The sequence below is a fragment of the Eptesicus fuscus genome, chromosome 1 (genome assembly GCF_027574615.1).
Source record: "Eptesicus fuscus isolate TK198812 chromosome 1, DD_ASM_mEF_20220401, whole genome shotgun sequence".
NCBI classification, from domain to species: domain Eukaryota; kingdom Metazoa; phylum Chordata; class Mammalia; order Chiroptera; family Vespertilionidae; genus Eptesicus; species Eptesicus fuscus.
In genome coordinates, this window is record NC_072473.1 from 45,889,817 (window position 1) to 45,903,647 (window position 13,831).

The following is a 13,831-nucleotide window of genomic DNA, read 5'->3' on the forward strand; positions in this document are numbered from 1 at the left end:
CACCCTCGTGAGACCTGCATGCCCCCACCATTAACCCACAGCCCCACTTAACACTGACCCTCAGAACAAAGGACAGGACCTTTTGGTCCTCATTTTGCAGGTAGGGAGACAGACGTTCAGAGAAGTAAAGTAATTTACCCAAAGTAGCATAATGGGGTCAGAAAAGCTTGGACTTGACTCCAGGTCTGTGTGATTCTATTTTTAGTCATAGCACCCAATCAAAGATGATTGTTCAAAACAAAGTCAGAAACAGCCTATGCAAAGGCTGGATGATGGGGCTACAAGGAATGTCAGGGACTTAAAACAGTTTTACCTACTGCTCACCTAGACAGCGTGGTAGGCTGGTAGCCAAAGCTTTATCCAAAGTAACAACAAAGGTTTGTAAGGACCCAATATCCTGGAAGGTTGAGACCCAACATAGGACTCTTCAGTGTCTTTCTCCATGCTCAGAGCCCTTAATATTTCCGAGAATAGCTGGTGGCCTCCTGAGAGACAGCCCATCCCCAATCCTGCCCAAAGTCTGAATATCCCAAGACCCTTTACTCCAGGCCCTAGATGATCTGCATGGGGATACTGAGGTAAAAAGTCCCTTTAATTTTCAGAGCCTGGCTCCTGTTTCTAGACATAGTATACATTAGCTTCCCAGAGTAGCCTGGCTGCTTGATGGGAAATGGAGCCTCAAAAAAGTTATGGGTCTCACAAAGTAAGACACGTTCTGACTTAAAATTCTTAAGCCCTGTAATGGTCATAAGCCTCTGTCAGCAGTGAAGTTTAGCTTGGCTAGCTATCTGCCCCCCACCCCCAGATATTGGCAAAACCTAGTGAGGAATCTTGTCAGTTTTTTTAGCCTCCACATATTGTACAATAGTTTTTATCTGACAATTTAATTACCTAATACGGTATTCTCCATGGTCATGACATCCCCATGGATGTCAATCCTTATACTAAAGGACTGTGCCTATGCTGTAGAGATGATGTGGTGTTAGCATGCATAATTCCAACCACAGCTATTATTACCAATGCTTTCCATCTGTTTGCATTCACCAGATATGAACAAGGGCTTTGATTTCAAAAGGGTTGCCTCCACTTGGAGTATATAGCTAAGCCAACTGCTCCTCTTTTGTCATATTCCTTGAGTCCTGCTTCCATGAGATTCTAGGGACTCATTGGGATGGTCTGGGCCAGGGGTCTTGTCTAAGGGACAGGAGTTAGACCTTCACAGTGAAGGACAATGGGGGCAAAGCATGAGGTTCAGTCCAGGATGCTATGTGATAGATCTATTTCTAGCTGTGCCCAAGGCAGGAGGCCCTAAATAAGCTTGCCAAGTCCTCCCCAGCCCTGCCTGCATTCCTCTCCACCTCACACCATCCAAAGGAACTCTGAGCCCTAATTCAGACAACAGGAAGAATGACTTGGAGCCCTAGCCACAAACAGAACCATTTTTCCACTGGATATGAAGCCATCCAGAATATTTCTTGGATATGAAGATGTTCTTACAGAAAAGGCAAATGGGTTGGGGGAGAGGCTTAGGGGCTGGAGAACAGAATGCCTACTCCAATGTGCCTAAAGAAGAGTGCCAGAAGAAAACACATCTGAGCTCCTTCCCCTTCTGTAATAGCTTATGTGAATTGGAAGGGAAATGGGATCCGTATGTTGCTAATTTGTTTATACTTTGCTATGCTCAGCCTTAAAAAACAGGCCTCTGTTGTGTAGTGCTGAGACTGGAGTTGCTTCTGAGGCCTCAGCTCTTCCTCACAAGGAGCCAAACACCAGCTTGTTGAGGGCAAATGAGGCCAACCACTAGAGCGGTTCCAAAAGGGCTTGGAGCTGCCTCTCTGGGAGGGATGAGCAGGTTCCAGGTAGGACATGATTTTCCCCTCTGTCTGAACTAGATGGGATGGAGCCAAGAAACCATTGCAGGACGGATCCAAGCTCTGCTGCAGGGTAGGCTGGACAGCCAGAAATACGTCATTAAGCTGGCTCATCCTCAAAGGGCCCAATTGTGGCAGAACAGGATTATCATTCTTTGATGTGAGTGGAACCCTAGGCCTAGAGAACATAACCATGATCCTACTCTGGGGAGCCAAGCTCAGAAAGCAAATCTCTAAGTTAACTGTATCTTCAGGACAGCATCTTCCTACACAAGCTCAGCAGATTTCAAGTAGGAGGTACAATAACTTCCAAAGTGGCTTTGGCAGAAAGTTGATGAAATTCTTTAGGAATCCCATATTTCTCAGTCTGTGGTGGAGGGTTTTCACTTCTCCTCTCAACTACAGATATGCTTCTGCAGGGCTCGTAGAAAGGAAATAGAAAATGAGCCTGTAGCTTGTTCCTTGACTGACACTACTAAGTTCTGCCAATGGAACCAGTGGGACAAAATTTTACTCTAACTTCGGCCTAGCTGGGTAGCTGGGTGCTGGGTTTGTACCTCAGTGGGGGATGCTGCTAAATATTCATTTTTATGCCCAAGACATGAATCTTATCTGTTCCAAACTGTCTATGCATTTGCAGCCAAAATATCTTGAAAGGGGCCAGAAATGCTAAACAGTCTTGGGCTCAACTGACCTCTTTTTCAGTATATGATTCCCTTAGGAATCCTATAATGATAGGTGTCCACATGAGCTTTCTCTAAAAGCTCATTCACAAGAAGGCTGATGAGGTCATGAGATGTGTGGTACACTGAAGAAGAATAAAATGGAAGAGCTGGAAGAGACGTGAAAACACCATCTGGTCTAATCCTCTCATGTTACAGATATAGAAATTGAGGCCCAGAGAGAGGAATGGTACTCATCAATTGTTCCATAGCCATTCAGTGGCCAAAACCAGACATGGACCCACCTGTAGGAACTCCCAAACTTGGACTACTCCCACCACTTTTGAACTTTTAGGTCCTCTTTGGGGATATTCCCTATCAGTGGGCACAGGGGACCCTACCTAGATGAGTCCTATTGGACAATAAGGACCCAACATGGAAAGGACCATAGGATAGTCTGCAATGAGAAAAGTGTCCCTAATTGAAGTCCAGAGAGAAGCCAACCCTTAGGCTTGGGCAATTGTCCAGCAACTCCTAATCTTACCTGGTGAAAGAGCTGGTATGGAGGCCAATGAAAGCGACGGCAGCCCCTGCAGTTGCTGTGATTCGGCAGCCCAAACGATCAGTAAATATACTCACAATGGGAGAACAGAAGAAGATCATGCCCATTGAGAGGGCTCCTACCCATGCTGCAGAAAAAACAAGTACAAATATACCTTAGCTTAATGTGGTACCTGGTAGTATGACTGGTATCTCAAGTCTTCTTCCCTGACCTTACACAGGGAGCATTGCATTGGCCTGCACTGCAAGCCAGCCACTTTCTAGTGGCCAGAGAGATTAGGTGATTTTCAAAGTACCTATAGCAGGGCAATGTGAGAACTAAGAGTCTAGTTTATAAATACACCCAGAACTTCAGAGCTGGGGCAGGGCTTAAAGATCTATGATGAAATATAACTAGCCACCACACAGTTGTATATTTCTCAGCCTCTTTAGCAGTTTAGCTGTTTAGCATGATCATGTGACTGAATTCTGACCAATAGAATGTGGGTACAAGTTATACAGACCACTTCCAGGCCTGAACCATAAAAAAGTCCCATCAGGTTTTTGCTTTCCGGTAGGCTACAACTGCAGAGTGGGTCCTTGAATAACTATGTTGAGCAAACTTCTTCCTCCCTCTCGAATATGGAATCCCTGCACTGAATGTTTCATAAGAAAAAGATAAATTTCTTGTCCTTTAAGCCGCTAAGTTTATTTTATTATTATAACCACTTTTTAATTTTTTATAGAATTTATTGGGGATGACAGTGGTTAATAAAATTATTTAGGTTTCAACTGTACAATCCCATAATACATCATCTGTATATTGTATTATATGTTCACTACCCCAAATCAAGTCTCCTTCCATCACCATTTATCTCCCTTTACTGTCTTCTATCTCCTGCCACCCCTCTTTCCCTCTGGTAATCACCATACTGTTGTCTGTGTCTATGAGTTTGTTTTTCTTTGTTTAATCCCATCACCTTTTCCACCTAACCCCTTAATCCCCTCTCCTTTGACAGCAGTCAGTCTATTCTCTGTATCTATGAGTCTGTTTCTATTTTGTTTATTAGTTTATTTTGTTCATTAGACTCTACATATGAGTGAAATCATATGGTATTTGTCTTTTTCTGATTGGCTTATTTTGTTTAGGATAATACTCTCCAGTTTTAACCATGCTGTCTCAAAGGGTAAGCTTTCCTTCTTTTTATGGGCAAGCAGTATTCCATTGTATAGCTGTACCACAGCTTTTTTATCCACTCAGTTTTTAATTACCATTTGTTACAGCAGTTAAAGCAACAAAAACTAAAACAAAGATATCCCTCTACTACCATTTTACTGATAAAGACACAGGTCCAATAATATGAATGGACTTACCAAAGATCACACAGCAAGTTAGTGGCAGAGTTGATACCCAAACCCAACTCTTTTTATTTCTAGTCCAAAGTTAATTGTGTTATTACACTGAGTGGCCAGATTATTATGATCTCTGAATGCATAATAATCTGGCCACTCAGTGTATTTGTATCTCAAATGGGTACCAAAAGTATTCTAGACTTTTGCTAGAGATCAACCACCTATTTGCCCTGAGCTTTCTCTCAGCCAGTGCAAAGGGGAAAACTGATCAGGTGCACGATTTATAGTATCTTTGATATCAAATAAATGAGGTACTTAAGAGAAGTACACTGAGTGGCCAGATTATTATGCGTTCAGAGGTCATAATAATCTGGCCACTCAGTGTATATATCTTATATTGGGTTTATCTTTCACTGGATGTGTGCAAGCAGAGGCTAGATATAAAACAAGGTATTCAAGCATTGGGGTAATATTTTGACTTTCCAACATTTTAGGCTCTTCCAGGGTTGCTAAGCCAGATCTATCACCTTTGGCACTCAGCTACTTCACTTCAGTTCCAAGAAGCATGGGCATTAATTAAGACTTCAAGAGGTAAAGCTCATCTTGGTCACTGTAACAAAGTCCTGTGAAGATGCTAAGACTAAGGAGCATGGAAGGCCACAAACATAAGACAGATTCTGGAGCCACCCAAAGATTTCTAAGGACACTGTGCAAGAGAGTCATGTAACCATCATGCTGAAATCCTTCATTGGAGCCCATGTTGGGCAACTTCCTGGCTCTGAACTTAAATAAGAAGAGTTTATTCTGTTTATAAAGACTCTTAAGTATCTGTAACAATGCTCACCAGGGAGAAAGACATTTGTCCTTTTGCTTATATTCTTATAGCCCATTTCACCTTGATCAACCCTCAGAAAGAAAGCCCAAGGGTTTTTGTTTGTTTGAAGGCTATTATTAAGTTCCATCTGGACCTCTCTTTTCTAGGCTAAATAATCTTAGTTCCCTTAACTTTTCTTCTTAGCCTGAATTTCTAACTCTGTAATTACTTTCAGAACTCTCCTCTGAACACATTTCAAGTCTTTATCATCATAATAAAAAAGCATCATTGCCCTAGCTGGTTTGGCTCAGTGGATAGAGCATCAGCCTGTGGAATTGAAAGGTCCCGGGTTTGATTCCAGTCAAGGGCACATGCCCGGGTTGTGGGCTCAATCTCCAGTAAGGGGCGTGCAGGAGGCAGCCAATCAATGATTTTCTCTCATCATTGATGTTTCTCTCCCCTCTCCCTTCCTCTCTGAAATCAAGAAAAATATACACTGAGTGGCCAGATTATTATGATCTCTGGACGCATAACAATCTGGCCACTCAGTGTATATCCTATATAATAAAAGGCTAATATGCAAATTTTCCCCTTGACCAGGAGTTCAACCAGCAGGCAGGCCAGCCAACCGCCCATGTCCCCTCCTCCTGGCCAGGCTGGCTGGACCCCACCCATGCATGAATTCATGCACTGGGCCTCTAATTATATATATATATATATATATATATATATATATATATATATATATATATCTCCTATCTAATAAAAGAGAAACATGCAAATTGACTGCATCTCCACTACGCCCACAAGCCATGCCCACCAGCCAATCAGGAGCGAGTATGCAAATTAACCCAACCAAGATGGTGGCAGCCATGGAGCTGGAGCAAGCAGGAGGCTTGGGTTTCCTCTGGTGATGGAGGAAGCCAAGCATTCTGCCCACCCTGGCCTGCCCTGGCCTCCACTCAAGGCTACAAAGTTTCAATTATAGAAGATAAATCCCAGATACCTGCTTCCAGCCTATGCTTGTGTCACCGGGGGACGTGGCCGGCCTGCAAACCACCACAGGCCCCTCACCCAGGCTGCCCCATGCCCCCAGGGAACCCCCACCCTGATCCAGGACACCCTTCAGGGCAAACCAGCCAGTCCCACCTGTGTACCAGGCCTCTATCCTATGTAATAAAAGAGTAATATGCAAATTGACTGTCACTCCAACACACAAGATGGCTGCCCCCATGTGGTCAAAGATGGCTGCCCCCTTGTGGACACAAGATGGTTGTCATAAGATGGCCATCAGGGGAAGGCATTTGGGAGGGAGGAGGCCTGCAAGGGAGGGCAGTTGTGGGCGATCAGGCCAGCAGGGGAGGGCAGTTGGGAGGGACCAGGCCTGCAAGGGAGGGCAGTTGGGGGTGATCAAGCCTGCAGGGAAGGGCAGTTGTGGGGGGACCCAGGCCTGCAGGGGAGAGCAGTTGGGGGGTCGAGGCCTGCAGGGGAGGGCAGTTAGGGGTTACCAGGTCGGCAGGGGAGGGCAGTTGGGGGGGACCAGGCCTGCAGGGGAGGGCAGTTGAGGGTGACCAGGCTGGCAGGGGAGGGCAGTTAGGAGTGACCAGGCTAGCAGGGGAGGGCATTTAAGGGCAATCGCGCTGGCAGGGGAGCAGTTAGGCATCAATCAGGCTGGCAGGGGAGTGGTTAGGGGGTGATCAGGCTGGCAGGCAAAAGCTGTTAGGGGCAATCAGGAAGGCAGGCAGGCGAGCAGTTGGGTGCCAGCAGTCCTGGGTTGTGAGAGGGATGTCCCAGATTTGAGAGGGTGCAGGCTGGGCTGAGGGACACACACCCCCATTCACAAATTTTGTGCACTGGGCCTCTAGTGCGCACACACACACACACACACACACACACACACACACACACACACACTGAGTGGGCCAGATTATTATGCATTCAGAGATCATAATAATCTGGCCACTCAGTGTATATATATCTTTAAAAAGCATCATTGAGTATCACCTGAGCAGTGCACCAGGCCAGCTTCTGGCTCTCTTCAATTGTGGAGGCTGAAGTGCTCCAGAGAAGTGCAATCTGAGTGAGATCAGAGCTAGCCCATTGCCTGTGTCACTTACTTCAGTGCCTAAAAGCTTGTTCAGATCCCCAATGGGAAAATTTGCTTTGCTGGGGTGCCATCTTGAGCCATAACTGCCTGGTTCCCAAAGTACTGTCCTGGGACAGCAGGGAGACCTGAACTCTCATCACAAATTTACTTCTTACCTTGTAATTTTACCTTTCATCAGCCATGGGGCTTTTAGCAAGTCACACAGCACTTCTCAAGTCTTATCATCTGTAAAATGGGGATTAAAATTCCTGATGGGCCTTCCTCAAAGATTTTTTAATGATCAGCACATGTAGTCATATGTATAAGAGAGCTTTGTAAATAGTAATAATCACATCATATACAAAATTAATGCAAATGGATCACAGACTTAAATGTAAAACTTAAAACTAAAAACCTTCTAAAAGTAAGTATAGGAGAAAATCTTTCTGATCTTTAGTTATGCAAAAATTTCATAGATATTTACAAAAGTAATATTTATAAAAGAAAAAATTGATACATTAGACTTCAAAATTCAAAACTTCTGCTCTTCAAAAAAACGGTTATGAAAATGAAAAGACAAGCCACAGACTGGGGAAAATATTTACAACACAAACATCTGATAAAAGACGTATTCAGAATCCAACTGTGAATTGACTCTCACAACTCAATAAGAAGAAAAACAATCCAATTTAAAACGGGCAAAATATTTGAACGGACATTACCATGAACACACAAAGACATACAATATGAGTGGCAATTAAGCACATGAAAATATCCTCAATGTCATTAATAATTCAAGAAATGCATATTAAAATAACAATGGTATACCACCTACAACCTGCTAAAAAGGCTCTTTAAGAATAGGCAATACCTAGTACTAGTGAGGATGCAGAGGAACTAGAAATCTCATACACTGCTGATGGAAATGCAAAATGTTATACCTACTTTGGAAAACAGTTTGGCAGCTTCTTATAAAGTTAAACATACAATTACCATATGACCCTGAAATCCCAGTCCTAAGTATTTACCCAAGATAAACAAAAACTTTGTTCACACAAAAACCTCTACCTAGATGTTCATAGTAGTTTTTTCTTCCATAACAGCCAAACCTGGTAATAACTCAAAATATACTTTAACTTGTGAATGGATAAACAAGTGGATATACATTATTACAATGGAATATCTAATCTAATAATAGACAAATATGCAAATTGACCGCACCTTCGCTACACCTAAGCCATGCCCACCAGCCAAGCCACGCCCACCAACCAATCAGGACGAGTATGCAAATTACCCCAACAAAGATGGCGGCTAATTACAGCATCGAAAGAAGCCAAGAGCTGCAGAAGGGAGTAAAGCTTCGAAGAAGCAAGCAAGTCAGGGGGTGGGGAGGGGGGAGGGGAGGAGAAGGGAGGAGCGAAGTCAGGGCCGGGGTCGAAGGGAAACGCAGGCGGGCTGGCGGAGAAGGCGGGGCGGGCGAGAAGGGCGGAGCGGAGGCGGGGCCGGGGGTGAAGGGAAACGCAGGCGGGCTGGCGGAGAAGGCGGGGTGGGCGACAAGGGAGGAGCGGAGGCGGGGCCGGGGGCAAAGGGAAACGCAGGCAGGGTGAAGGGAACCGCAGGCGGGCTGGAGGAGAAGGCGGGGCGGGCGACAAGGGAGGAACGGAGGCGGGGTAGAGTGCAGCAGGAAATCCTATTGCAGGATTTTTCCTGCAATGGGAACGCTAGTAACTCTATAATACACAAGAATGAACTATTGTTATAGGCAACAACCTGGACAACTTTCAAAGGCATTATGCCAAGTGAAAGATGCAGACACAAATTCTGGAAAAGGCAAAACTGTGGGACAGATGATGGGTGCCAGGAGGAAGGTTTGGGGAGAGGATTCATTACAGAGGTGCATAAGGGAACTTTTTAGAGTGATGAAATGTTGTATACCTTAAATGTAGTGGTGCTATTCATGTGTCAAAATTCATAGAACTGAGCATATTAAAAAAGTAAGTATTACTGCATGTAATATTCAATAAATCTGTTGTTATAAAAATCTCTTCCTGTAGCAAGGCAGGAAATGCCAGTGAGAGATCTCATCTTTGATGCATGTGTTTTTATTCTGGCTGGATTTAAAAAAAAATAGTTCAAGTGCATTATCAAATAAGTAAAAAATATTTAAATTCAATAAATTATCTTACTGACATTTCATCAACTAGAACTCACCATTATTTGGTCCTTCTGAATACAACAAAACACATTGCAATGAAAACTGATAATTGGGGTTGAAGGTATTTTTTGTACAAAGAAAGTTGAAATTATATTTGGTGTAGCATTTTTTGTTAATGGCATGTATCCATCATTATGGCACCATAAAGAATATTTTCACTGCCCTAAGAATCTTATGCTTCACCTATTCACTCTCCCATCCACCCCACTTCTGACAACCATTTATCTTCTTATTGTTTCCATAGTTTTGCCTTTCCCAGAATTTATACAGTTGGAATTACAGAATGTGTAGCTTTTTCAGATTGGCTTCTTTCATCTTTTAATATGCATTTAAGGTTCCCATATGTGTTTTCTTGGTTTGATAGCTCATTTTTTAGCACTGAATAATATTCAATTATCTGAGTGTACCACTATTTATTGATCGATTCACCTACTGAAAGACACCTTGGTTGCTTCCATGTTTTGACAATTATGAATAAATCTGCTATAAATATCTGTGTGCAAATCCTTGTATAAATATAATTTTTTCACTCATTTGGTTAAATACCAAGAGGCAAAATTGCTAAGTTGTATATTTAGTTTTGTAAGAAACTGCCAAACTGTCTTTCAAAGTGGCTGTACCATCTTTTATTCCCTCTAGCAGTGAATGAGAGTTCCTATTGTCCCACATCCTCATCAGCAATTGGTGTTGTCAGTGTTCTGGATTTTGGCCATTCTAATAGGCCAATATAGGTACACAGTGGTTATCTCATTGTTTTCACTTACATTTCCCTGGTGATATATATTATGATGAGTATCTTTTCATATGCTTATTTGTCATCTGTATACTTTCTTTGATGAGGTGTCTGTTAAGGTCCTTGGGCCATTTTTAAACTGTGTTGTTCATTTTCTTATTGTTAAGTTTTAAAAGTTCTTTGTATATTTTAGATAATAGTCTTTTATCAGATATGTCTTTTGAAAATATTTCCCCAGTCTGTGGCCTATCATCTTATTCTCTTGGCATTGTCTATGTAAGAGAAGTTTTTAGTTTTAATGAAGTCCACCTTATCAAGTATTTCTTTCATGAGTCATGCCTTTGGTATTGTATCTAAAGAGTCATCAACAAGGTTATCTAGGTTTTCTTCCATTATTGTTTAGAATGTTTATACTTTTGTGTTTTACATTTAGGTCTGTGATCCATTCTGAGATAATTTAAAACTTTAAATAGTTGGTACACAATATTATATTGATTATGTTAGTTTCAGGTGTATAATATAGTGGTTAGACATTCTTATACCTTAAAATGTGATGTCAGCCCATTAATTCTAGTCACTGTGCAAACTTATTGACTATATCCCCCTTCCCCTTTTTACCCACCCCCTAATCCCCCCTCTTCTGGTAACCATCACTTTGTTCTCTGTTTCTATGAGTCTGTTTGTTTGTTTGTTCATTTGTTTTGTTGTTTTAGATTCCACATGTAAGTGAGACCATATGGTGCTTGTCTTTTTCTGCCTGCTGACATATTTCACTTAACATGATACCCTCTAGAGCCATCCATGTTGCCGCAAATGGCAAGATTTCATTCTTTTTTATTGTTGTATAATATATAATCTCACAACTTCTTTATCCATTAATCTATGCATTGACATTTAGGATTTTGAGTTAATTTTTTTATTGTCTAAAGTTTTACATATGTCTTCTTTTACCCCAATTGACCACCCCCCAGCCATTCCCACCCAGGGCAAGCCCTCACTGACCCAGTGTCTGTGTCCATTGGTTATGCTAATATGCATGCATACAAGTCCTTTGGTTGCTCTCTAACCCCACGTCCCCTACCATTTGTCTCTGGATCTATTCTTATTCATCAAATTATGTTGATCATTATATCCCACATGAGTGAGATCATGTGATATTTATCTTTCTCCGACTGGCTTATTTTGCTTAGCATAATGCTCTCCAGTTCCATCCATGCTGTTGCAAATGATAGAAGTTCCTTCTTTTCTATAGCAGCATAGTATTCCATTGTGTAGATGTACCTCAGTTTTCTAATCCACTTATCTGCTGATGGGCACTTAGGCTGTTTCCAAATCTTAGCTATTGTAAATTATGCTGCTATGAACATAAGGGTGCATATATCCTTTCTGATTGGTGTTTCTGGTTTCTTGGGCTATAGTCCTAGAAGTGGGGTTACTTGGTCAAATGGGAGTTCCATTTTTAACTTTTTGAGGAAACTCCATACTGTCTTCCACAGTAGCTGCACCAGTCTGCATTCCTACCAGCAATGCACAAGGGTTCCTTTTTCTCCACATCCTTGCCAGCACTTGTCGTTTGTTGATTTGTTGATGATAGCCATTCTGACAGGTATGAGATGGTATCTCATTGTTGTGTTGATTTGCATCTCTCTGATGATTAGTGACTTTGAGAATGTTTTCATATGTCTCTGGACCTTCTGTAGGTCCTCTTTCGAAAAGTATCTATTTAGATCCTCTACCCATTTTTTGATTGGATCATTTATCTTCCTTTTTTTTTTTTTTAGGTTGTATGAGTTCTCTGTAAATTTTGGAGATTAAACCCTTATCAGAAATATCATTGGCAAATATGTTCTCCCATGCAGTGGGGTTCCATGTTGTTTTGTAGATGGTTTCTTTTACTGTGCAGAAGCTATATATTTTTTTCACTGTTCAAGGTTTATTTGGCATTTTAGTTGGTATGAGACTTGGATAGTTGGCTGTATTATTTATATGTAGACTTTTCTTTTACATTATATGGCAATGTACACTAATCTGATACATACAGTACACAGAATGAGATCCTTTAGAACAGTTATGCACAAAACATGCAATATTGGATTTACATTGGATCCCAGTATGTGATTGATTGGAGAAAAAGGAACCACAAGTTATGTAACACACAGTGAACATACATCTAGTCTGAAGGGCAACTGTAGTGTGAGCAACATTGGCAGTGGTGCCTTTGAGGAGGTGGTACTATTTCACACTAACCAGTTTAGGACTACACAAGATAAGGACCATCCAGCATCAGGATGCAGATGCTGGGTTTTATGAACCATTACTATCTCTATCTTTAGGAAACTGATGTTCTTAGTCACAGATCAGATAAAAAGGACAATATGCAATCTCCAACTAAAAATCCTGCTGTAGCCTAGACAGAGAGGTGGTATGACATTAGAAGACTTTAAAACTGTAGCTCTTTCTGGATCCCCCACAGTGTATCTGCACTCTTCTTCAAACAGGCCTCTTCCTCAGGTGTGAGAGTCACCTTCACAACATCTGAGATTCCATTCTGTCCCAAGATGCAAGGAACACTAAGGAAGATGTCGTCTTTTATTCCATAGAGACCCTTAATCTTGGTAGAAATTGGATGCACCTGCCTAAGATTCTTCATCATACTTTCTGCTAAATCTGCCACAGATAGGCCAATGGCCCACGATGTATAGCCTTTCAGTTTGATTACCTCAAAAGCACTGTCAACCACCTGCTTGTGAACTTGTTTCCACTGTTCCTTATCTGCATCAGTGCCTAAATCAGGGTGCAGATTCTTTAGGGACACACCAGCAACATTCACTCCACTCCATACACACACACTAGAGTCTCCATGCTCCCCAAGGACCCACCCATGACAGCTTAACGGGTGAACTCCCAGCCTCTCCTCCATCAGGTATTGGAACCGGGCTGAATCCAGATTGCAACCACTTCCAATAATACGGTTTTTGGGAAAGCCGCTCAACTTCCAAGCCACATAGGTCAAGATATCCACTGGATTGGAAACAACAAGCAATTTGCAGTTGGGACTGTATTTTACAACATTAGGAATGATGAATTTAAAGATGTTCACGTTACGCTGGACCAAATTAAGGCGGCTTTCTCCCTCTTGTTGATGTGCCCCAGCTGTGATAATAACCAGCTTGGAGTTTGCAGTCACACTATAGTCTTCGCCAGAGACAATTTTTGGTGTTCTAAGGAAAAGGCTGCCATGCTGGAGATCCATCATTTCTCCCTTTAATTTGTCTTCCATGACATCAACAAGAGCAAGTTCATCTGCCAAGTTCTTCATTAAGATACTGATGGCACAAGCCATGCCAACAGCACCAACCCCAACGACTGTAATCTTATTCTGGGGGCTCTGTTCTTCCTTAAGAAGATTCACAATCAACTGATCCTTGAGTGTTGCCATTTTGGACTTTGAACCAAAAGTGTAGGGGGTGAAGGGGGGCGGGCGTCGGTGGCGCGCGATGTAGGATCTGGACTTGGTGGCTGCAGCTCTGGTACCAGAAGCTATTTATTTTGATGTA

The 13,831-nt window shown here is 42.3% G+C and overlaps 2 protein-coding genes across 2 annotated transcripts in view; both read right to left on the minus strand.

The window, feature by feature from the left end:
* SLC16A2 (solute carrier family 16 member 2) overlaps nucleotides 1-13,831 on the minus strand; it is a 170,966-nt gene that overhangs the window by 9,624 nt on the left and 147,511 nt on the right. The window contains exon 2 of the mRNA XM_008158875.3: nucleotides 3,078-3,222. Within this exon, the coding sequence (XP_008157097.1) occupies nucleotides 3,078-3,222 (145 nt within the window). The remainder of the gene's footprint in view (nucleotides 1-3,077; nucleotides 3,223-13,831) is intronic.
* LOC103301877 (L-lactate dehydrogenase A chain-like) lies at nucleotides 12,672-13,725 on the minus strand. The gene has a single exon (XM_054715955.1). The coding sequence runs from the start codon at nucleotides 13,711-13,713 to the stop codon at nucleotides 12,715-12,717; it is 999 nt and encodes a 332-aa protein (XP_054571930.1). The 5' UTR covers nucleotides 13,714-13,725; the 3' UTR covers nucleotides 12,672-12,714.

Excerpts from the sequence above, each read along its gene's own strand:
- LOC103301877 (XM_054715955.1), bottom strand. The coding sequence starts at position 13,713 with ATGGCAACACTCAAGGATCAGTTGATTGTGAATCTTCTTAAGGAAGAA.